We start from the raw sequence: 22,382 nt of genomic DNA on the forward strand, positions 1-22,382 counted from the left end.
TTTGCCTTTTTTTGCTGATTCTTTTTTCGTAACGTTACGGAACTTTATGGATTACGTAACGATACTTGTTTTCTTTCCGTAATGTCGTGAAACTTTACGAACTACGCAACCATCCCCTTTTTGACTTCTGGAATGTTACGGAACTTTACGGATTGCGCAACAATGCTTCCTTTTGACTCCCGACATGTCGCGGAACTTTACGGATTGCCTAACGATGGGTGTTAAGTACCTCGAAGCGGTCAAGCGAAGGTTGCATCCCACCAAACAAATGGTCCCCGGACGAAATCAGGGTATGACACAGGCCAAGAAGATACTATGTCCGATGGCTATGGAGTATCAGAAGATTCATGCTTGCCCGAATGATTGCATACTGTACATACATGAATTTCAAGAAATGCACTAGGTGTGGGGTATCACGGTACAAAGTGAAGGATGATGACGACTGTAGTAGTGATGAAAACTCAAAGAAGGGCCCCCAGTGAAGGTGTTGTGGTATCTTCCCATCATTCCAAGGTTTAAGCGTCTTTTTGCTAATGGATATGACGCAAAAGACCTTACATGGCATGCAAATGGGAGAAACTATGATGGAATGGTCTGTCATCCGGCTTATTGCTCCTACTGGAAGAAGATTGATCGTTTATATCCGAATTTCGGCAAAGAGGCAAGAAATCTTAGGCTTGGACTAGCCAGTGATGGAATGAATCCATATGACAATTTAAGCACTCAACACAGTTCATGGCCAGTTTTGCTAGTAATTTACAATTTGCCTCCTTGGTTGTGCATCAAGCGAAAGTACATGATGTTGTCTATGATGATATCGGGCCCAGGACAGCCAGGAAATGACATCGATGTTTATCTAAGTCTGTTGATTGAAGACTTGACAAAGTTGTGGGACGAAGGGGTTTTAGTGTTTGATGGGTTTCGGAATGAGACATTTCATTTGCGTGCAATGCTTTTTTTGTATCATTAACAACTTTCCAACATATGAGAATTTGAGCGGTTATAGTGTTAAGGGCCATCGTGCATGGCCCATTTGTGAAGAAGACACAAGCTATATACAATTGAAACATGGTAGAAAAACAATGTACACTAACTAGGCATCGACGTTTTCTAAAACCTCATCACCCTTACAGGCGATTGAAAAAAGCATTTAATGGAAGTCAAGAGCATGAAACTACACCGATACCATTAACTGGTGACCAAGTCTTCCAGCGGGTTCAACATTTGAATACTATATTTGGAAAGACCCAAAAGAAGAAAAAAAGTAAAACTTGCATATGGAAGAAGAGGTCGATTTTCTTTGATCTTCCGTACTGGTCTAATCTACATGTTAGACATTGTATTGATGTTATGCATGTGGAGAAAAATGTTTGTGATAGTGTCATTGGGACGCTCCTTAACATTCAAGGCAAGACGAAAGATGGTTTGAATACTCGTCAAGATCTAGTTGAGATGGGTATAAGATCGCAATTGCATCCAAGGTCTGATGGTAAGAAAATATACTTGTCTCCAACTTGTCATACTTTGTCCAGAAAGGAGAAGATGAGTTTTTGTTAGTGTCTACGTCGGGTCAAAGTCCCACAAGGATACTCTTCAAATATTAAGAGCCTTGTGCAATTGAAGGATTTTAAGTTGGTAGGGTTAAAGTCTCACGATTGTCACGTCTTGATGCAACAATTGTTAGTTGTGGGCATACGAGACATTTTGCCTAACAAAGTCAGGTTAGCCATAACTCGGCTGTGCTTTTTCTTTAATGCCATATGTAGCAAAATCCTTGATCCTGTGAAGTTAGATGAGTTGGAAAATGTGGCTGCTATTATATTGTGTCAGTTGGAGATGTATTTTCCTCTTGCTTTCTTTGACATCATGGTTCACTTAATTGTTCATTTGGTCAAAGAAATCAAATGTTGTGGTCATGTTTATTTGCGGTGGATGTACCCGGTTGAGCGATACATGAAGATCTTAAAATGGTATAACAAGAATCTACATCGTCTGAAAGCATCTATTGTTGAAAGGTACATTGCAGAAGAAGCTATTGAATTTTGTTCAAAGTACATTGAAAAAGCTAAACATGTTGGGCTTCCCGAGTGTTGGCATGATGAAAGGGTGAGTGGTAAGGGTTCAAGAGAACTGCATGTTATCACTCCAACTATAGAAGATTTGCAACAAGCTCACTTGTATGTGTTGAATAATAGTAATGAAGTTTTGCCATACATACTTTGGCATGAAGGTTTAGTGAAAGAAAGTAATCCAAAAATGTCAAAGAACTGGGTCTTGAAAAAGCATAACAAGACTTTCCTAAATTGGTTTAAAGATACAATCTTTACTGATGATAATACTTCTGAAACGTTAAGAAAGCTAGTAGATGGGTCTAAAAGAAATGTTATAACTTGATAAGGATACGATATAAACAAGTATTCCTTTTATACAAAAGCACAAGACGAGAAAAGTACAATGCATAACAGTGGGGTTACCCTAAGGACTTATAAACAAACAAAGACAAAGTTAATTTAATAATGAACTGATATGTTTGTTTGCCTTGATACAATAAAATAGATGGAATTTGGACCAACTTTTGCAAATTATAACACGCCTTATATGAATGAAGAAAATAAGCTAAATACTTTATACTCGGTGCATTTTTGGTAAACCCAAATACAAAAACTACTAAGTGATATGAAAATTGTTACTTTACATATACTGAATTCCTCTATCTCTCTTAATTGCTAAAAAATAGTAAATATATGGTGTGTAAAAAGCAAAATAAAAGCTAACTAACCAAGCTTCTTGGCATGTTATAAGAGGGACATTTGTAAATGTAAAAAATAAATTAAACGTTACTCATATTGAAGAAAACATAAGGGTGTGTTTGGTTTGCATTTTCATTTTCTGTCTTCATTTCCTGTTTTCATTTTCTGAAAACTATTTTTATTTTCAAAAGATTAAAATTCTAAAAGCATGTTTGGTTTGACTTCTTGTTTTCTGTTTTCATGAAATAAAAATACTGAAAATTTATGATATATTGACTGCTTGTCTTTTTGTATTTTTAGATTTGCTTAAAATTACATTCATTGCCACCACAATTTCATTTTACCCGAAATGAGGTTTCTGTTCTCAACTGAAAACACTAAAAACGAGATTTTATTGTTTTCATTTTTTGGTTGTTTCCTGTTTTCATTTTCACTGAAAATATTTTCAGAAATCCAACCAAACACATTTCCATCACCGTTTTCTATTTTCAGTGAAAATGAAAACAGAAAACAACCAAACCAAACACCCTCTAAGTTATTTTCATAGATCGAGGGGGTAGAGTTTTCAAATAGAAAGGAACTAACAACAACATCATATACACATGTAAACAACTTGCATTAATTTTACCCTTAAAACTTAACCCAATCAGTTTCCTATGCAATAGAGGTGAACTTGGTTAAAAAATGAAGTGTAATCCTGAGAAAAGTGTATCACATTAGCGACATAACACATTTTCTTAAGCAAAAAAGAAAACATATTTAAAAGACAATCAAAACTAATAGAAAGATAAAAAAGAATAATTAACAAAGAGATAAAGAAAACCTTAACCGCACAACAATGATGATTTTCTTAAAAAAAACATTTAAAAGATAAAGACGGTCACTTAATTTTAGAGGGAGTCATACCTTTAAATACAATGATGGTATATGAGTAAATAAAACAATGAACTGAACGTAAGAGAATATATATAATAAATTTATATTATTTTATTGCCGTTGAACTTAAGGTAACACATAATTTTCCCTGCCGGACAACTAGACATATTCCAATATGAGATTTTTTCTGATATTACGGAGTATGGCTTTCCTAGTAATTAATTACTTTCACGAGGCATTAGAGATACTTAAGATTCATGTGATGATATGATATAAGAAGATAGATAAAAAAAAAACGAGAAATAGTATTGTTAGTATGTTTATAAATTTTGAATGTCGAAATATCATGGTCTTTTATGTGAGTAAATTGAAAGAAAAAAACGACAAAAATGCATTGTAGGGAATGGCGACAACTTTATTGTGAAGCATTTGAACTGGACTTATCTGTTGCATTCGTAGACACCTCATTTGACAAACTCAAAATACCCACCTGGGCCCCACATTGTGCTAGCCTAAGCCAATCAAGACCTTTCGTTCCTTCTCCGATTTTCAATTTCGAACCCATCCACCTTGTCACGTTTCTGCCAATTGCCACTTTCCCCTCTCTCTTCTCTGTCACGCAGTACATATTCATCGCCACCATTCTTGAATCTTTCCCATACCTCGGCAAAAATCAAAATCCCCCTGAGCCTAAACAAAACAAACAAGATTTGCTGACAGACACAGTGGCGCGGAGATTGTCCCATCCCAATTCAAATTCACAAAAAAATGCCATCTCAGATCCTTCCGACACCCAACTACCGTGCCTTAGATTCGGCGGTTTCGAGTCCTCCATCGATGTTGCTCAGAGCCAAAGTAGACGATATGGACGATGACCCTTCCGCGAGTCTCTTGCAGCACTCTCCCCCTTCCTTCCAAGAAATGTCCCTCAACAAGCCTCCCCTGCCCAGGGCCTCCAGCTTCACCACCACCACCGCTACCACAACGCGCAGCAAAGGCTCCCACACTCGCCATTGTTTCTATCAGAAACGGCGCAGGCGTGCCGCCAGCCAAGATTCCCTTCCCTCCGTCTCCGTTGACACTGCCTCCACCACCACCACCACCACAACCACCAGGTCTTCCTTCGGCCGTGATGTTGCCTCCGAGACCTTTCTCTTGACTCGCCTCGGCTTCAAGATGCTCCGGTATCTCGGGTATTAATTATGTCCTTCTCTTATTATTTTTATTATTTTGTTGGAGATCCTATATGGACCAGTAATCTGAGGAAAGTAAAGTATACAAGTGAGAGATAATCTTCATCTTTTGAGTTATAGCGTATTTTTGAGTTATAATGTATTTGGATAATACACAAGAATCAATTTTACTTCCCAAAATCATGGTGACACCATAAAAAAGTAAAAGCAACTTTTAGTTGCTTTGTTTCACCATGAAAATTTAATTATTTCCCACCATGAGTCTAATCTAAACACACTATTAGTTTTTTGGGTTGAGTTATGCCTAAACTCAAAATTTTATGATTTTCTTTTGGTTTTGAGGTTTAGCCACTTGATCCAACTGATCTGAATGGTAATGCAATTAATATGAAATCTTGCTATCTCTCTTGTAGGAAAGTCATTTGTCCTTAGCTTTCATATTTGTTAGGCAACTAGGGGTGTAAATGAGTAAGTTATTTGTGAACTATTCAAGTTAGACTTGCTAAATGCTTGATCAAGCTTGTTTAAACAAACTCAAGCTTGAGATTAGCCTCAATTATTTAAATGAGTAAAGCCCAAATTTTATACACGAGAGTAATAATAGCTCATTTGTGTGTGTATATATAGGGTTTACTATTTTTTTAGTACTTAACTTTATAAAATTTCTGTTTTAGTCATTGAACTTTTTTCACCAGTTTTTAGTTCTTTAATTTTTTTTCATCTTGACTTTTACTTCCTTAACTTTTTTTCTGACCTTATTTTTAGTCACTTAAAAAGAAAAAAAGTTAAAAAAATAAAAGTAAGGATGAAAAAAAGTTAAGAGACTAAAAAATTCTTTGAAAAGTTCAGGGGCTAAAAGCAGAAGTTTTAAAATGTTTAGAGACTAAAAAGATAGTTTATATATATATATATATATATATGTATATAATAAAAATGAATTAAATTAATTACAAATTCCACAATATCATACCATATGTTTAACACATAATTCTTTTTGTAGATTATTATCTTGTATTAAAATGTTTTGCTAAATACTAAATTGATAACTTAAAAAAATAATTTAGGCAAATATTTCACATTATAAATGAGCTAAAGTCAAATTCAAGCTTTAGTTTTTTTAAACAAGTCAAGTCCAAACTTTTAGTTAGTTAGGCTCGATTCATAAATAGAAGTATGGTACTTGATAGAACATTATGGCGGAAGTTGATCCATGTAGCCGACCCCACCTAGTGGGATAAGGCGTTGTTGTTGTTGTTGTTGTTGTTGTAGGCTCGATTCATAAATGCCCAAGCTTGAACCACAATTTTTTTTTTCACAAGCCATGCCTAGATTAGTAGTGCTTGGCTCAGTTTGACTTGTTTACACTCTTATAGACAACTTTACTCAATGTCAAATGGTTTTAAGATGAAATTTAACATCTTGTTTGTTTGTTTTACATGAATATCTTTGCATGTACCAGTTATGGATGCTTTCTGATAATTTATTTCTGTTCAGGGTAGGCTATAAATGGATTACAAAGTTTCTTGCCCTTGGTTGTTATGCAGTACTCCTTTTCCCAGGCTTTATTCAAGGTCTGAATTCAGTGGTCTATAACATTATTCTCATTCGAATAATTATGCATGTCCAGATTCTGATTTGAAATGCATTAGTATCACCCATCAATATCACATATCCATTGCCCTTCTGTTTTATAGTTGGATATTATTATTTCTTCTCCAAGCAGATACGCAGAAGCATAGTTTATGGAGATAAACCACGAAATAGGTATGCTTTATCTATATTGTCAATTTGTCATTTGTTTCTCTACAGTTATAAATTCCTACAATTGTTGTAATTTTTATTAATAGCTTATTTTCTTTTGCAGGCTTGACTTGTATTTACCTAAAAATAGCAATGGTCCCAAACCAGTTGTTGCTTTTGTTACTGGCGGGGCCTGGATTATTGGGTAAGTGATGTCTGTCAATTTCAAATTTGTGATTTAATGGAATTGTGTTAGAAGGCTTTGATGTTGTTTTTTGATTGAGAGGATATTCCTTAGCCATGGAGTTATTATCTGTTGGTATATGAGCTTCAATTCTTCTTTTTATCTCCTATTAGAAAGAGAAGTTCATTTATATTTATACTCAGCATTAAACTTTGTTAAAGATGATGAATTGTCGATGTTCTACTACATCATGATTGTGGTAAGAAGGTTTTCATTTATTGAGATGCATCAGGAAATTGGTTGAGCTAATTAGGTTTGGTAATTGTGTGTCAAATGTTGACATGTGCTGCATGTGCTATATTTAATACTCCCATTCAAGCTGGAGCATATAGATCATGTGCACCAAGCTATTCAACCTGGGACCCTTTGTGGGATTTGTTGAACATGCCAACAAAATTGATCACTGTAATTGACAAAGTCAGTTGTAATTTTGCATGCAAAAGCCTTTTTTTCGAATGAAGTGACAATCAATTTCTATGTGTTTGATTCTCTCATGAAACACTAGAGTAGAAGCAATGTGGAGAGTGACTTGGATATCTCAAATCAACTTCATTTCCTGGACATCTCCTAACTTTACTTTCTGAATTAGTGGTCAAAGCCACGTTATTTTACATGCTATACCTGCCATAGCATGGTATTTAGCATTCGTATTGGAAATCAAAATTATGTTTTGTTTCTTGCTTCTCCATGAGATTAAGTTTCCCACAGTAGCCTAACGTGGATCTTGTATCATATGGAAATCTTGCCCAATCAACATCATAGTAGCTCACAATCTTAGTATCACCTTTGTCCTCACAAAACAAACCTTTGCCGGATGCATTTTTAATTTATTGGAGGATGCAAACATGGCATCCTAATAAGCACGACAAGGAGCATTCAAGAATTCACTTACCACATTTTCAGCGAAGGCAATATCAAGTCTAGTTATTGTGAGGTAGTTAAATTAGGTGCCAATATCTGCCTGGGTTCTTTCTATTCGTCCTGACCTGGGAGTAGCTGTCATTGGGATCTATAAGGATATCACAGTTTGCAATCAATCGTGCTTGTTTCCTCAAGAATGTCAAATGCATATTTGCGTTGACTAAGGATTATGCTAGAAGCACATTGGGATACTTCAATATCCAAGAAGTATTTGAGAGGACTCAAATCCTTGGTTTGAAACTGAATGGTCAGATGTTGTTGGAGACTAAGAATGCCCATGGTCATTTCCAGTGATGACACTGTTGTCAATGTAAACCACGAGATAAATGCAAGTACTAAGGCACTAAAATTGTGTAAAAGATGTTAAGGCCGACTGGATCAAACCCTAAACTACTAATACCATATTAGTCTTGGTAACGTGTGTTTGCGTCTAATGTTGGCCACACACGTATATTTATATTGACAGTAGTAACTGTGCAATGATATCCTTATTAATGCTAATTGTTTTTTTTTGGAAGGCAAATAATATATATGTATTAATATAGTCAAAAACAGTACAAGTGGTACTGGAAATTGATGATACAAAGCACCTCTGGTGCTGCCCTCCAAAAACCCAAGGTAACCCATCTAAAAGGCTAACCCACTCGAATTAACCAAAGGAAACTGGAATATTAGAATACCATTGGTTAAAACTAGTGTTAAAACCTTTCTTTCTAGCTTTTAACCAGGACCAAGCTAGGAACAAAGCATCTTCCATAACTTTAGATGGTTCGAAAGGTTTTTCATGGAAAATGAGGAGATTCCTAGCTGCCATATGGTACTGGTCAGAGCAACCCACCAAACACACCATGAACTGTGGTTTATGAGAGCTCCAAATCCATCACAGAATTGCAGAAAGTGATCCACTGGAGAAACTGGAAGAGGTCCCTGAACCTGAACCCATGTCATCGACTCCCACCACAGGCCTATTATCCTCTTACAATTAAAAAATAAATGGCCCACCTCCTCCTGATCTAGACCACAGAGGGGACAAACAATGTCCTGGATGATCACATTTCTTATGAGATTAGCTCTAGTAGGTAGCCTGTCTTTAAGAAGCCTCCAAGTGAAAACTGCCGCTTTTGGGGGAATCTTCAGTTTCCATAATAATGTTGAGGATCTCGGATCCGAGGCTGGAATAGAGGGGGTTATCAAGAATTTGTATGCTGACCTTGTGGAATAGACACCACTAGGATCAGCTTTCCAAATCATGCTGTCCTTAACATGCCTCTGGATATGAATAGAGCTGATTTCTTCCATAAAGTTGACAGCTAGATCACTTTCATGGTCAAACAGGTTCCTCCTCCATTTCAGGTCCCACCTCCAAGTATGTTGAGAGAAATTTCCCATCCTTGAAATAAGGTCAGATTGCTGTCTATTAATTATAAACAGCTGAGAGTATTTCTGTTGTAGAGTAGGACCTTCCCCTAACCACTTATCTTTCCAGAAGCTGATTTTATCTCCACTCCCAACCTTCCAACTCAAGCATTGTTGAAACATGTTTTGATCAGCTTGGTGATATAGCTTTCTGAGGTCCCTCCACCAGCATGAATGCCTTCCTTGAACACGAGCTGACTGAAAATCGGTCCATCCTCCATACTTGGAGTTGATAATCCTGACCCAAGGTTGTTGCAAATCAGAAGCTAGGGCCCAAATCCATTTCCCCAGCAAGGCTATATTTAATTTAGAGATGTCTTTAATCCCTAGACCCCCTTCAGACTTGGACAGGCAAACGGTCTCCCATTTCACCCAAGAAATTTTCCTATGGTCTTGGTCCCCCCCCCCCCCATAGAAAATTCCTTTGCAAGGCTATCAGTTTACTTACTACCCTTTGTGGGATCTTGAAGAAGGATAGTAAATATATTGGTGCAGCATTGAGGACAGAATTGATTAAAGTTATCTTTCCTCCCATTGATATGTTTTTCTGGGCCCACTTAGATAATTTAGACTCACATTTTTTAATCAAAGGCTCCCACACAACATTGCTGGAAGGTTTAGCCCCAATTGGAATACCCAAGTAGGTGAATGGGGTTTCCAATTGTCTACAATTTAGGGTTTGGGCTGCTTCATTGGTCCAAGTAACAGCACCCCCTATAACACCAAATTGACTCTTAGCATAGTTAATCTTCAAGCCCGAGACCAGCTCATAGCCTCTTAGCATAGCCTTCAACACCAAGACATTGTCCCATGAAGCCTCACCCACAAAAACAGTATCATCTGCATACTGCAGAATGTTTGTGGGCTCATTTTTCATACCAACCTTGTAGCTGCTATAGAGATTCTTCCGGACTGCTTCCCTCATAAGGCCTGTGATGCCTTCCCCAACTATGTTAAAGAGTAAGGGAGCTAGGGGGTCCCCTTGTCTCAAGCCTCTAGAAGGGGTAAACTCCTTTGTAGGGCTGCCATTAATAAGGATCGACATTGTTGCTGAGTGAAGACAAGCTGAAATCCACTTTCTCCATTTATGACAAAAGCCCAATCTATGCAGCATGTAGTCCAGAAAAGACCATGAGACTGTGTCATAAGCCTTCTCAAAATCCACCTTGAAAATCATGGCTGGTTTCTTCCTCCTACAAGCTTCCTCAACCACCTCATTAAGAATCAAAGTGCCATGAAGAATATGTCTGTCTTTAATGAAAGCTGTTTGTCTTTCATCAATTAAGACAGGTATGACATGTCTCAACCTGTTTGCTAAAAGCTTAGCTATTATTTTATACATGCAGCCTATCAAAGATATTGGTCTATAATCATTTAGGGACTGAGGGTGGTTAACTTTAGGGATTAAAGCCAAGAAAGAGGCATTGCTGCCTCTAGGGAAACTACCATTGACATGGAACTCATCCACAAATCTTCTGAACTCTGGTTTCAGCACACCCCAGAATTCCTTAATAAAATTGAAATTAAAGCCGTCTGGCCCAGGGGACTTATCTCCACCACAACTCCACACAGCTTCCTTGAGTTCTTGGTCTGAGAAAGCTAAAATCAACTCCTCCCTCTGCCTTTGATCAAGAGAGGGGAAATGAACTCCATCAAGGGTAGGCCTAGAGGGATTCTGCTCAGAAAATCTGTTGAGAAAAAAGTTCACAGCTCCTTTCTTCACCTCCTCTGGTTGCTGGACCCACAGTCCATCTATAAGAATACCTTGGAGAGCATTATAGTTTCTCCTGTAATTAATTACCTTATGGAAGAAAGCCGAGTTGCTGTCACCTTCTTGTAACCACTTTGATCTAGATTTCTGCCTCAATAAAGATTCATAGGCAGTGGAAGCATCCCATAGCTGTTGTTGCAAGGATTTCCTAACCTTAATTTCATCTTCAGACAGAATTCTGGTAGATGCTAAGTCTTCCACTTTGTTTAGCTTCTGTTGAATTTTCTGGATCTCCTTAACATTTATGTTCCCATACTCCTGACTCCATTGCTTTATTGCCATCTTCAAGTTCCTCAGCTTGTTCTTAAGCACAATACCACCCCAACCTCCTTGCTGGTCACTATTCCAAGCCTCTCTCACCATGCTATGATACCCTTTTTGATGAATCCACCAATCAACTACCCGAAAAGGCTTAGGGCCCCCATCTATCTTTTTAGTTTGCATAATGATTGGGCAGTGATCGGAAAAATCCCTTGGGAGATTATATTGGCAGCTATCTGGCCAGGAAAGCAGCCACTGATCCGAGACCAGAAAACGATCAAGCCTGCTCTTCACACTTCCGTTAGGACGAATCCAGGTGAAACTACTGCCAGCACATTTAATTTCCTGCAATTCCATGTCTAAAATCCATTGATTAAATGCAGAGATACCCAGAGTGTCAGCAGATCTTTGGGATAGGCTGAGTCTTTCATCTTGGCTTCTAATACTGTTAAAATCCCCCATGAAACACCAAAGGCCAGGGGGATTAGATACCCGCAGTTGTCTCAATACATCCCACAGTAATCTCTTCCCAGCTAGGTCACAGGGGGCGTAAATATTGACCACAAACATTTTCTGGTTACTATTAGCACACCTTCCTTCTAGCATTAAGAAATTAACTCCTTTCACCTTTCTATCCACCAGGAATTTTGCATTATTCCATAGGCATAACAAACCCCCGGCAGCCTGAATAGAGGGAACAAAATCCCAAGATGCTGAGGAATCCCCCCATATGGATTGACAAACTCCTTTACTAAAACTCTCTTTTTAAGTTTCTTGAATGCACACTATGTCCACCTTATGTTTTAAAATATTCCTTCTAATGGCAGCCCATTTAACTCCCCTCCCCAAGCCTCTTGAATTATAAGAGAGAATGATCATGATTGCTGGTATTTAGAACCCATCTCTGCTGCCACCTTATTATCGTTGGTGTCCATGACCATCATAAGCTCCTTAATCTTCAAAGCATCATGTCCATGTGTCAGACCCATTTCCTTCACAAGATCATACTGCCTGTCCACTAACGCACCATTCGAAGTTGAGGTGGAGTCTGTTGTTAAGGCCGGTAATGGGTTGACCACAGATTTAGAGCATTGGGCCTTTCCCCTACTATCCAGCACCTCCTTCCTCCTAACATAAACCTTCGTAGCTACATCTGTTGGGCCCATTATCCTTGGGCCCATTACACCCTCAGTCTCCTTTGATTTTTGACCACTGGGGGTGCTGAGTTTGGGATTCTCCTTTACAAGCGTAACATTAGATTGAGGTGGTATAGTTACCGGCAAGTTGTCCTCCTCCATTTCCCCTTCTGTGCAAGAATTATTAATCCCAAGGGTGTCAACCAAAAGGTCTCTATGCTGACTTCCTCCTCGTTGAAAGACTTTCGCAGAGCCCTTCTCCTTTTGCATGCAAGCCTTCAGTCGTCCTTTATCAGCATCAATTACAACGTTGCCATTTTGGGGAATATGGCCGTTGCTGGGTACAGCGATCCCTATAGGGCCAGCGTCCAAGGTGTGCTGATGGTCAAGCATTTTTGATTGGTCCACGTCGGCAGGGGCCATGGCGGACCAATCAACACCGAAGCATCCATTGGGTTGTACCCAGTGGACATAGCTAGATGGATTCAAACTGTAGCTACCCCTATGGTTGGAGCGGTCGTCGCCATGGTTGTCGGAGCCGCCGTCTAAGGCGTCGCTACCAACTTGGGTCGCGGGGGAGCCGACACCGGCAGAAAACGGTGTGTTTGGCTGGGTCGAAAAAGGGGACGGAGGAAACCAAGTATCAGGCCGGTGGTAACCCGCCGGCACACGCGTTCCAGGCGAGTCTTCGACGACGTCTATGTCGTGCTCCACCTCGTCGATAATGGTCGTCAGCTTCACCTGTATCGTCGGTCTCTTGTTTGTCCGAATAAGGACCCGAGCTACATCCATCCTCTTGCGGTCCTCGACGTACCCGTCCACTTCTATAAACTCACCAAGGCCCTCCACCAGCTTCTCCATGCATTCCGGCGCCCACACAGTCTGTGGGAGGCCCCATAGCAGGACCCATGTTAGTCTGTGGTCTGGACGGAGTGTGGGGGACCACTTCTGAAGCTCCGTGATAGGGGTAGACCCCGTTTGTTTCTCCTCTTCTACCAATCGTGCCGCCCTGGATTCTTCCAGATAAGGGAGGAAGACCCAGTCATCAATCCAGTAACATGGAATGACATCCCCATCTACTACCCACTTGAGCTCTTCCTCCACCTTCTCAAACATTCCTCTATTCTTCAGTTTCCCAACCCATGCATTCTAGAGCCAATCATTGGACTCCATATTTGAGCTCAAGACCACTGGTCTCTGCATGGGCATTGGAATGCGTTGGGGGGGTTCCTTCTTCCGACAAGATTGTACGTCTCCTTGCATGTCCTGTCTTACCACCTCCACATACGAACGCGGTCTGGCCTCAGGGCCTTTTAGTTTCACTTCCTCCTGATACTCCATATGCACTTTGTGAGTGTGCGCCACCCTCTGCGTGGATATACCATGTTGTTTTATCCGAAGCACCCTCCCCCTCTCATATCTTGGCCTGTTCACAAAAAGCTTCATCCCACGGATATAGATGCTGGTGTCTAGTTGTGTCTCCAAACTCCGTTCGTCCTGAACCTCTTTAAACCTTACGAACCCATATCTGTGACCTCCCTTGTTCTTAGTCTTAGGGATAAAGACTTCCCAAACCTTTCCCCATTTCTGAAAAATCTGCCATAGATCACGCTCCTTGACACCTTCCGGAAATCTGGAGAAATAGAATGTCGTGATATCTCTCTTGTTTCTCCAAGTCACCTTTTCCTCCTGCTGCTTTGGGCTGTTCCTCTCCATCCTGTCCCTGTTTCCAGCCAATCTCCTTTTCCGTCTGTGTGATACCTCGTGCCAAGCTCCATGATTGTTGATAGGATCGTGTTCCTCTTGCGTGTCCATACTCCATCTCACTTCGACTCCGTTATGATGATTGTAGCCTACATCCTCACTGCTCCATCTTCTAACAGAAGAGCACCATGGAGAAGGACTCCGATGGTGGCTTTCTCTCCTTCTGTGCGCTGACGCCGGCTCCCTCTCTCGGCCTCGCCTTCCGTTGCCCTCTGTTTCTCCCACTCGATCACTCACCCTTTTCTCTCTATCTCTTACCCTGTTTTTCTCTCTCACCCTGAGTCTCTCCCTCACCCTGTTTCTCTCTCCCTCACCCTGTTTCTCTCTTTCTCTCATCTTCCTTATAATAATACTTTCACAGATTTCACTGAATGGTAACAGAAATTCAATCAAACTATTTTCATGTACATGATACCTGTTGACCAAAATAAGTAGTGAAGTACATTACAAAACTTGTTGAGTGTTGACTTAATGCGAATTGTAATAAAGCCATACAGATATTAATGTGCTAAAACTATTTACACGTGCTGCATGAGCTATATAAATATTTAATAGAGCTGTATAATGTCTTATAATGTGGATAGTTTCAACCTGAGGATTTTATACCATGTTTTTCTTTTTTGATATTTATGATACCCCATGCAATCGGATGCTATTAGTTTCATTATTGAAGTGATTGGTGTGTTTGTGTGTGTCTAGTATACGCAAACACACATTCACTACATAAAAGTTCTGATCTTACTAGTTTTGAAGTATTTGTATTGTATTTGTGCAGTTACAAAGCATGGGGTTCTCTTTTAGGTCAACAGTTATCAGACAGAGATATCATTGTGGCATGCATAGATTACAGGTGATATTTTCTTCCCCAATTCTCACATCAGTATTTTGCTCTAGGTAATATATGCTATCTGGCAGCATTAAATTTGATATGGGAAGAAAACTCTTTATTCCTAGTTTCTATTTCAACTGTATAATCAATTCTTAGTTGATAAAATAAAAACTCTTTGATGAGGAGTGCTAGCAACACATTCTTTAACACTCTCTATATCATTTAAAAACTTAAGTTTTATTGAAACTGCAGAATCATGAGTCATTAAATAAAATGTCGGACCATTAACTTGTGTGATTTCTAATAAATGTCAACGAATAAGAGTCTGTTCAAAATATAAAATATTGATGGCTTTCCATCTCCACTTTTTGTTTTGAAAATTCTTTTGAGAAATATAAAATATTGTTATATAATTAGGAAAGTCTTATGTTTAAGCAAACCATTATTTGTAGTGAACCCTTCAAATAGCCAACTTTCCCTAGAGTTTTATGGAGACTCATAAATGGCTCTAATATCTCTAATGTGCCTCTTTATGCAAGACTTCTTTGAGTTTTAAAGCATAGACAATGCTCTGGCCCATCTTGTGCTGAAATTCAACTTTCATATAGAAGAATGGATATGGCAAGAATCTAGTGCTTGCACTTGGTCATAGAAGCCTGATATCATGTCAATGACCAATTATCTTAAAAGCTTAAGCTTGTCAGATGAAGGGTCATTAATATCTATCTATCTATATCTTTAGCATACCTGAAGTAGAGTGTATAATTTTCTTTTGGTCTTATTAATATAAAGAGAAGTATAAGGTCATCATTTTGTATCACAATTATCCAAATTGAATTAGTGAACATAGTTTTTTGGGTTGCTTCTCTATGTCATTCTTGCTTTGTCATCTACTCCTAAAAGTTGAACATATTATTAGTCATACCACCCGTATGACCAGTGTGTCAGCTATTGGTTTCATCTTGTATCGTTCCTAGCATATGGATAGTGGAACTCCTTTATTAGCGAATTTTCATACTGTTGTTAGAGTTGATCATTCAAAGTTCACTATCACTATTATCTGAATTTCATTTCATTTTTCTGGTTGCAAAACCTTTGAGAATTTGAGATTCAAAAATCAGCATTATGATTAAATTGTTGCCCCAACAATGCCTGAATAACATCATTTATTGGAAGAAAACTTTCCCATATCCATTGTTAGAATTGCTAAATAAATTAATTTAAATATATAAACAATGTTTTAGATAATTTTAATCATATTTTTGTCTACTTCTTCATTTCTATATGTTAAGATGTCTAATATTGGCTAGGAATATGACCCGAATACTCCTTATAGGACTCGAGCAATAACTTTTCTCATGAGCTAATTTTGGAAAGTGAGTTAGGCTCTCAGTTCGTTTCTATGACAGCTTATCTAGTCTTGACTTTAGGCCACTCATAGATGTCAAGTTTTGCAAGTTTCATGCTCCAAATGTTCAGTCATTTTCATGGGGAATGTGTTCTTAAGATGCCGCACTTTAAACTACTCCTTACAAGACTTGAGCAACCCTCCTTCCTTTAGCTAGTTTTTAGGAGTGAGTTATGCCCAGTCTACTTCTACACTGTCGTTTCACTTCTGCGTTCTTCTGTTCTAACCCTCTTAATGCCTCCACTTTCAAATTGTTTATTCATTTATTTTAACTCAATAAATTAAAAAAATTAGTAATACCTTTGTCTTTTTTGTAACATAGTTTTGAGTGTTAGTGATGGCCGCCAAGACCAACAGAACCAACAGAGAATGTACTGTTTTCTACAGTATAGGGTGCAAAACATGGTCGGAGTCCTAAAGATCCACTAAATTCTATCCTATTTAGAGCAAATAGTAAATAGGGGGATTGTTGAAATATATAAATCCAAGTCAAAATGAAAACTGGTAGCGAAAACAGTAATGAAGAAAACCAACCCGAGGAAATCAGTGGCTTTTATGTACCTCATCACAAACCACTAAAAGCACATGTAATTCAAATTGGCTCTCTCAGGCTGCATGAGATTCACCTAATAATAAATAGTCTTCTGAATTGAGTGTGTTACTTGCTCATGTCTTCTATTGCTGTGTCATATAACATCTCTTTTCTTGCAGAAATTTTCCCCAGGGAACCATCAGTGATATGATAGTTGATGCTTCTCAAGGCATCTCATTTGTGTGCAACAATATTGCAGAATATGGAGGTGACCCTAACAGGTAAATAATCATTCCCTTAACTCCAAAGTTTTCTCATTACGACATCCAACTTTTTCACTTGCTTTAAGGGTAATGGCTTCTCGTGATCAATAATGATGCCTTTTCCATTTTTTTTTCATAGAATTTACCTAATGGGGCAGTCAGCTGGGGCACATATTGCTGCATGTGCAATTGTGGAGCAGGCAATCAAAGAGGCAGGTGAAGGAGAAAGTACTTCTTGGAGTCTTTCCCAAATTAAGACTTATTTTGGTTTGTCTGGAGGGTAAGTACTTGCAGAAAGTCCCTTTCAATCTTTGTATGTTAAAAAAATACTGTACTTTCTCTAGACTAAAAAATAAGAAAAAAGTTGTTTTATGAATCTAACTAATTTTATTCTATTTAATTGTAATTTTATTTTTAATGATTCTTTTTTATTTACGATATTAAGTTCTAATGATAGTTATTTTAAAAATAATATTATTTTTAATTGAGATTAATAAAATTAAATGTTGTTAATTAATTTTTTTAATTAGTGTAAAATTAGTTTGTTTTCTTTTCTTATATTTGAGTTTTGATAATGATGCAATGACCGGTTGAGAAAACTCATAAGTGGAAAAAACTCAAACCATAGGGTTGTGGTTAAAAATGTGATTTCAAGCCCACAAGTGTACTTCTTTGTTAAGTCCATTGATGGGGATCTCCATGCTCTACGACCTGTTTTGACTCAAACCACCAACACCAGGTGCTTGCTGGCGTTGTTTCCGGCCAAGCCCATCTTTTGCCGGGGCATACCCACTTTTCTATTTTGCAAGTACTTTGTTCTGTCAATTGGTAATACATTCTCTATTCTTTTCTGTTCTCACGAAGGTGGTGGACTTCCTCTGCTAGCCGTTGTGTGTCCTAAGTCCTTATTCTGTTTTACAGTCCACCCCTTTGTTCCATCTTTGTTTTTTGTTCTGATAGGTTTTTCTTTTTTCTAAATAAAAAAAAAACTTAATTGGTTACCCTTGAAGTAACCGTATCATCATCTACACTCATTTAATTTGGTTTTTGTTGTTATTGATTTGTGCCTTTATCCGAGATTGGTAACTATGATGTTTATCCAAATTTGAATTAGTCTTCTTTGCTGCGTCCCATATCACTTTCAGGGTGCTGTAGTTCGCGATGTTCTCTTCAATCTCATTGGTTATGTTTATCAGAAATGAATAAGGCCTAACTCAACCAGTCTTAACACACACAGGACTGGACATCTGTGACTGGACCTAACTCAACCCAAAATTAAGGGGTGAGAATTGTCTGTCTTATAAAGATTAATTTGGTCAACATGGCTAATGTGGAGAAGTAGTGTTCAACAACAACGACATCGGCAGACTGTTTTCAAGTTTCCATTTTTAGTGTTGGATCATCTTTCTCCACTTGTTTTGCATCCCTGATTATATATTCCCCTTTTCCTTGGAAAAAAGGTTTAAACTTTGGATGAAGTTTTATCACTTCAGTTTGTAGCCAAATGATAGGAAGAATAGGTCCTTCCAATCAGGCTGGTTATGGCGGGGACTTTGAAATCAAAGACGACTCTTCATATTGTGCTCTGCTACCATGCAGAAAATATTGTATTTCCCTTGATCTGATTGATTACAAGATGGTAGAATAAATAGGGAATTAGGGTAACAACTGTACACTAATATAGGCATAGGTAATAGGAGAGACAATTACAGTTATGAGATACAAGAGATACCTAAAAGCATGGAACTAATATCTGCACATATGAAAACAAAATAGGAAGATTCTGTTTGTTCCTGACAAACAGGAACAAATTGCCAATATAGAGTTTGATCCTTGTCACTCAATTCTTCTAAATCAAAAAGAAGTTGAATTTAAGTATAAGGCAGGTGAGTGCATTATCCATGCTTTAAGCTCAAAGGACTCTTAAAGTAGGGAGTGTGTTAGAACTTTGAAATGTAATAAAAGTCATCCGGGTGCTTTCACCTAACAATTTAAGCTATTGTTTTTTGTTTGGTTCGTGATAGATCTCATGTTAGCAATGCAAATTTTGATTGTGCTATGTTGCAAAAGTGTTTTGTTTTACTAATATTAGAAATGCAAATTTGGATTTTGATATGTTACAAAAGCGTTTTGTTTTAGTTTTACAAATATGAGGATTGTTACACTGCTTTACATGTTACTGAAGAAAATATAGCTCAAGTTGATTGTTTTAATGACATAAACAAATGTACCCAGAAGATATGCAAGACCTAATTCTTCCAATTGTGGTTTTATTTTGCTTCTTATGATAAATGGGATGTTATTTGATTGAGATTGGTTATTATATTTCCTGCATTTCCCACCAATGATCAACACAATTTATGTCCTGTCTTTCCTTATATCAATGCAGGTATAATTTGTTTACCCTAATAGATCACTTTCATAGTAGAGGTCTTTATCGGTCCATCTTTTTAAGGTAGTCACTTCATTCAATCTTCAAGTAGTTAATTTTAACTCTGCTTTTCATTGTATTAGACTTTTAAATGACTACTTTTATCTTACAGCATAATGGAAGGGGAGGAATCCCTGCAACGGTTTTCTCCAGAAGTAATGATTCAAGATCCAAACATTGGAAATGCGAATTCTCTATTACCTCCTGTAGTTCTTTTTCATGGAACTGGGGATTATTCCATACCATCAGATGCCAGGTTTGTGCCCATTTTAAAAGGATTTTAAAATTTTTGGTAACAATATAAAACAGGAATTTATATTGATTGGCCCATTAATTTGTTATGGTTTAGTTGTGCCGAGATATTTTGGGAGCGTAGCGAGTGATAATTGTTTTATGGAATACTAAATTGCCAAGTTTTGTGTAATGGTTGAACTGCTGAATAATTTTAGTTAGCAATAACAACTTAATTTAACTCCAAGTTATTGATAATCATGCAAAGAAACAACATAAACGACCTATGAGGCTATGACAATTCCTTGTCCCCCTGAAATGAGATTTCAGCAAACAATCAATATAGAAAGATAAATAAGTAAAGTTAAATGCTCTAGTTTAAGTCACAACCATCATGAAAATTTTCTAATTTTTCAGCTGTCAGACTTTTGATTAACATATTATTTTATACAGTAAAACATTTGCTGAAGCTCTTAAAAGAGTTGGAGTCACAGCTGAATCAATTTTGTACGAAGGGAAGACACATACAGATGTGTTTCTACAGGTATTGACCACTCTGCATCTCATTGACTTTGATAAATCTGTTCTTTTTAACTGCCGAGACAACTGTATACCATTTTCTGCCTAAACTGCTAAATTTTGTTTTCAATTTCAATCAGTTTAATACCATTTTTTTTTATCAATAATCTATGATATAAATAAAATATAAGGAATTATTTCAATCTTGGGTTTATGACATCGTCTTTCCCAGGTGAAGTCACTTAGGGTGGGTTTGGTTGAGTGGAATGGAATGGAAATGAAGGAATATGAGAAGAAATATTTAAATTAAGGTGGTAGAGGTGCGGGACCCACACAAATTTTTTAAAATTTCCCCTCCTTTCCTTCCTATCTGAACTCAACCAAACCACCCGTTAACCTAATATTATTATTAATTAGCTTAAAGCCGAAGGCATAATTGGCTAAGTCAATAAAAAAAAAAAAAAAAAAAATATGAAGACAAAGTGCATTAAATAAACTAATTTTATTTCTCTCTATCTTATTTCCCCATTTTCTTAGGTAATTCAGCTTTTTGATAAATTTTCTCTCAAGGTGTGATGCTTCCTAATTCTTCTGTGAAAAAAATTGTTGTGGATGTGAAATCTTTTTTAAGTAGCCATTCATGTCAAATGCCCACTCCTTTTTATGTAGCCATTCATGTCAAATGCTTACTCCTTTCAGGATCCTATGAGAGGTGGCAAAGATGATATGTTTGAAGATTTAGTAGCATATATCCACTCTGGTGATGCTGATGCCCGTGCCAGAGATGCAACGGCTCCCCCAAGGAGACGCCTTGTACCTGAATTCATGTTAAAATTGGCTCATAGTGTCAGTCCATTCTAACCTGCAAGCAGAATGAACTAACATGCATAGTTGATTTTATTATTTCACTCTGTACATAACCATTATTATATCTTCCTAAATTAATTTTCAATATGATAGGTTTGGCAGATCCCATTCCATTATTAGATTTAACATTTTACATAGGTAGAATCAAATCTTTGGCTGTCATTAAAACTTGGGTCTGCGATTTGTAATTGTTGAATTTGGATTAAACATAACTCAACCGTAAAAGCTAGTTCACGGTGAAGATTACTCAAACCTTTATAAACTATAATTTGGTCATATCTATAGTCAATCTAAGATTTCAATACCTGCTGCTTCATGTCCAGCATTGGAGACCTGAAGCATGGAGATTATAGGACTAATTTGTTTTTTCTACAGATTGCATTGGAAAAGTTGTGGATTAGGTAAATATTTTGAGCAGTTGAGGGTGGTCCAACATCAAATTTGTATAACATGAAGACCTTACATGTTATGGTTTTATCATTTGATGATTAGTTATTATGGAATGTGTAATAAGCTCCCTATTAGTATGAACACTAGTCTATATTAGGTTGTATGTTATAGCTTTATATGCTAAAATGTTTGTGAATCATGCATCTTATGCTAGTATATGCATTTCAGTTCTCATATTGATATCATAGTAAAGATCCATGGCTGAGTTTATTTGAGGAATGAATCAGTTCAAAAGATGTTTTAAAAATGTTAAAAGTTTTTAGTTCTTGAACCCCTGTTTCTTAGAAATGGCAAAGGCTTGCAAATAATTGATTATCTTAAGTACATAATCAATTATTTCGTCCTGAAGAAGAATATTGTACATTTAATTAATTATGTTGTGCTTATGATCGACTATGTATTCTTTAGGAAACCAAGTGATAACAAGAACAAATTAATCGATTATCTTTGAGTCTCGATATTTTGACAATCACTCAGTAGCTACAACCTTTAGATAGTCACCTATGTGGCATTTTTTTATATTATTTTTTTTAATTACTAAAAAGAAAAAAATAAAAGAATAATTTGAAATCAAAATAGAAAAGTTGGTTCCTTTAGGTTAAGAACACCATTTGCTCTCTGTTGTTTTGTCTTCGTAGTTTTGCTTCCGTTGGCAACTTCTGATGTTGATTTCCCTTCAACTTTGACTATTGCCAACGATTGAACATACACAATAGAAAGTGTGGCTTTTGTTTCTTTTCTATTTACACTATATTTTCCTCTTTTTTCCTGCTTTCATTG

At 37.3% G+C, this 22,382-nt stretch overlaps 1 protein-coding gene across 1 annotated transcript; it reads left to right on the top strand.

The window, feature by feature from the left end:
* The first annotated feature begins 4,112 nt into the window (after positions 1–4,112).
* LOC114390985 (isoprenylcysteine alpha-carbonyl methylesterase ICME-like) lies at positions 4,113–21,873 on the top strand. Its single transcript, XM_028351959.1, has 11 exons — positions 4,113–4,819; positions 6,314–6,390; positions 6,514–6,583; positions 6,684–6,764; positions 14,848–14,922; positions 17,021–17,122; positions 17,244–17,384; positions 19,494–19,559; positions 19,648–19,791; positions 20,220–20,310; positions 20,985–21,873. Exons 1-11 carry the CDS (start codon positions 4,395–4,397, stop codon positions 21,144–21,146), a joined length of 1,434 nt encoding a protein of 477 aa, XP_028207760.1. The 5' UTR covers positions 4,113–4,394; the 3' UTR covers positions 21,147–21,873.
* The last annotated feature ends 509 nt before the right edge of the window (positions 21,874–22,382 follow it).

Source organism: Glycine soja, chromosome 16 (genome assembly GCF_004193775.1).
Source record: "Glycine soja cultivar W05 chromosome 16, ASM419377v2, whole genome shotgun sequence".
NCBI classification, from domain to species: domain Eukaryota; kingdom Viridiplantae; phylum Streptophyta; class Magnoliopsida; order Fabales; family Fabaceae; genus Glycine; species Glycine soja.